At 43.8% G+C, this 2,338-nt stretch overlaps 1 protein-coding gene across 1 annotated transcript in view; it reads left to right on the top strand.

The window, feature by feature from the left end:
• Positions 1-2,338, top strand: part of LOC119587013 (rho GTPase-activating protein 21-like) — a gene marked incomplete at its 5' end in the record, with an annotated part of 201,687 nt that overhangs the window by 162,548 nt on the left and 36,801 nt on the right. Inside the window, 1 exon segment of the mRNA XM_037935760.1 lies at positions 1,383-1,472. Coding sequence (XP_037791688.1) covers positions 1,383-1,472 — 90 coding nt within the window.

The raw sequence follows: 2,338 nt of genomic DNA on the forward strand, positions 1-2,338 counted from the left end.
TTAACCTTCCACCATCACCACCTCCCCCTTGCCCCCTGCACTCTTTCTGTACATCAGTGTTAATATTATCCGGGAATTAGGTTTCTTGTGATCCAAAACCCACGTCAATTCATTTCGATTAATGAGGAAGTTTTGAAAGATGATGATTCATGAATACTGAATTATATTTACAAATGTTAGTTTGAATATGAGTTCATATGGAAATCCATCTGTGTCTGTAGGTCTTAGTCTAATAGTGAGCTTGAGAGTTCGATGGACGAAAGGCGGTCGAGTTGCCGTATCGATATGTCAGGAATAAGTAATATGATCAAAGACGGAATGTCATGCGTCAGAGCAGCATGCGATCAAGTTTGCGAAGCCCCCCCCCCCCTCCCCTAGATATGGAGCTGATGTTAATCTGGCTCATTGTCATTCCATATTAGCAAGAAAAGACAAGTGTCAGCCTAAGGGAGTGGTGGAGGAGACGACACTGGACGCTCACAATGGACCTGCACTTTGCCGTACTGTGATCTATTTTTAGGTTCTCATTTGCATTTCGTTGTCGTCCGGCCATGTCTACAGCATACGGAACGGGTGATAAGCTTATCTACGAGGCATTTTGATTCTTAGATTCTTCCGCGATGGCATTTTGTGTGATATATTCTTTTCATTTTTCAGATTATTTTTCTTGATACTCAGTCGTTGTTGAATGGTAGGAAAGTGACAGGAAGTGAATTGCGAAATATTTAGAATTGTCTGTCCTGGGCGGCAGTTAGGGACACGTTGTTACTGCTTCCGTTGCTGGTTATTCGTTTTTATTTCGAACAAAAAAATAACAAAGGTCATATCTAGCTAAGGAAACAAGTCACCATGGGCAATGTTTTTTCCTTATTATTCACTCCCCAGTGGCGGCTCCATCATGCTCACGAGGTAGCACGCTCGGGGGAGTGGAAGGCGATTCAAGGAAATATTCCCATTTTTTGCTCCCTCATGTCCTGTGACGCTTCAAATGCTCAAGGCCCGATTATGTGCTAACTCTAGTGATTTCCCGTGTTTCTGGGGTACCAGAAATGCGGATGTGTTTTTTTTCTATTTGCTTTTTTAATTATAGGTTGAAAACATGGGAATGTATGTTGGACGTTTACACACAAGAGTGACTTCATTTTCTTTAAAGATAGGAAATCCGGCCTTGTTACTTGGCAGCTCCTTGGCTGACATGTTTGCCTATAGGCTATTCTCTTTTTGAAGGTACTGACAGAGAGGTTTAGGGATAGTTGGACGGTTCAGTTTTAGTGGGGTATCTTCTGTAGTGTGCCGTCTTTTGTCACGTGATATATGAATAACAATTATGACTCCTATTCATGGGCTGAGCATTATACATGAGGTCTCTTTTGTGCTTTCAGAGAGCGGGCGACAGGTCTTGGAAAACAGTGTGGGCGGTAGTACAAGGACACGCCCTCATCTTCTACAAGGACCGCCAGCATGCCCTACAGGTGACGTACAATACTCCTTTTAAAGTACTCATTTTTCTTAACCTTTTTTGTATCGCCAACCAAACCCCTATTACTTCGCCAATATGGTCATGTCCATTTCCATCATCAGCGTTCACCGAGGACTATTTTTGCGGGTCACATCATCGCCCAGGACGACCGACCTCGTAGACAGTGATTTTTGGGAGAATAAAGGAAACCATAATTCGCGTCATCCTGTTGACGTGTGACGTCTTGGTCGTTGTTTCCGCGAAGTGGCTTTTGAATAAAACAAACACTCAGCACTGTGACGCAATCGCATTCTTTTAAGGGAAAAGAAAACGTGGCTTTATCAGAATGCCATGGAAAAGCAAATTTAAGTATTTTTTATAAACACAATTACATTGCGTCGACGTGACCTCGACGAGATCCTCCCGTGGCGGTGACGCATAGCCCGCCTCTCCAGGAGTGAGTAGCCGCTCTGTCACTCGAGTAACAGCATTGCATTATTGTGTGAAAGTATGAGTCTGTATGCGCGCGTTTGGATGTGTATTTTCCCAAGCCCGAGGCTGCGAGCACACTCAGACACGAACGCTCCTCTACTCATGCCTTAAAGCGAGTAATATCAACAGACCTTCCTTTGTGTGATTCCTGTGGGACGGTCAGGTTGTATCCCACGGGTTCGTCTTACTTTTGGGATGTCGGTGTTGTCATTTCTAGGATTGCCGTAGGCCTAATAGGCATGAGAAATTGGAATATTAACACATGATAAGCTTGAATCTTTAGAGACGCAGGCGTGAGCGATAAGCGGAAACCAGAGTATCGTAATGACGTCACGTTGGTAACTTTATACTACTATCTGACGTATGACTCTAGAATGAGGGGGATAC

The sequence above is a fragment of the Penaeus monodon genome, chromosome 22 (assembly GCF_015228065.2).
Source record: "Penaeus monodon isolate SGIC_2016 chromosome 22, NSTDA_Pmon_1, whole genome shotgun sequence".
NCBI classification, from domain to species: domain Eukaryota; kingdom Metazoa; phylum Arthropoda; class Malacostraca; order Decapoda; family Penaeidae; genus Penaeus; species Penaeus monodon.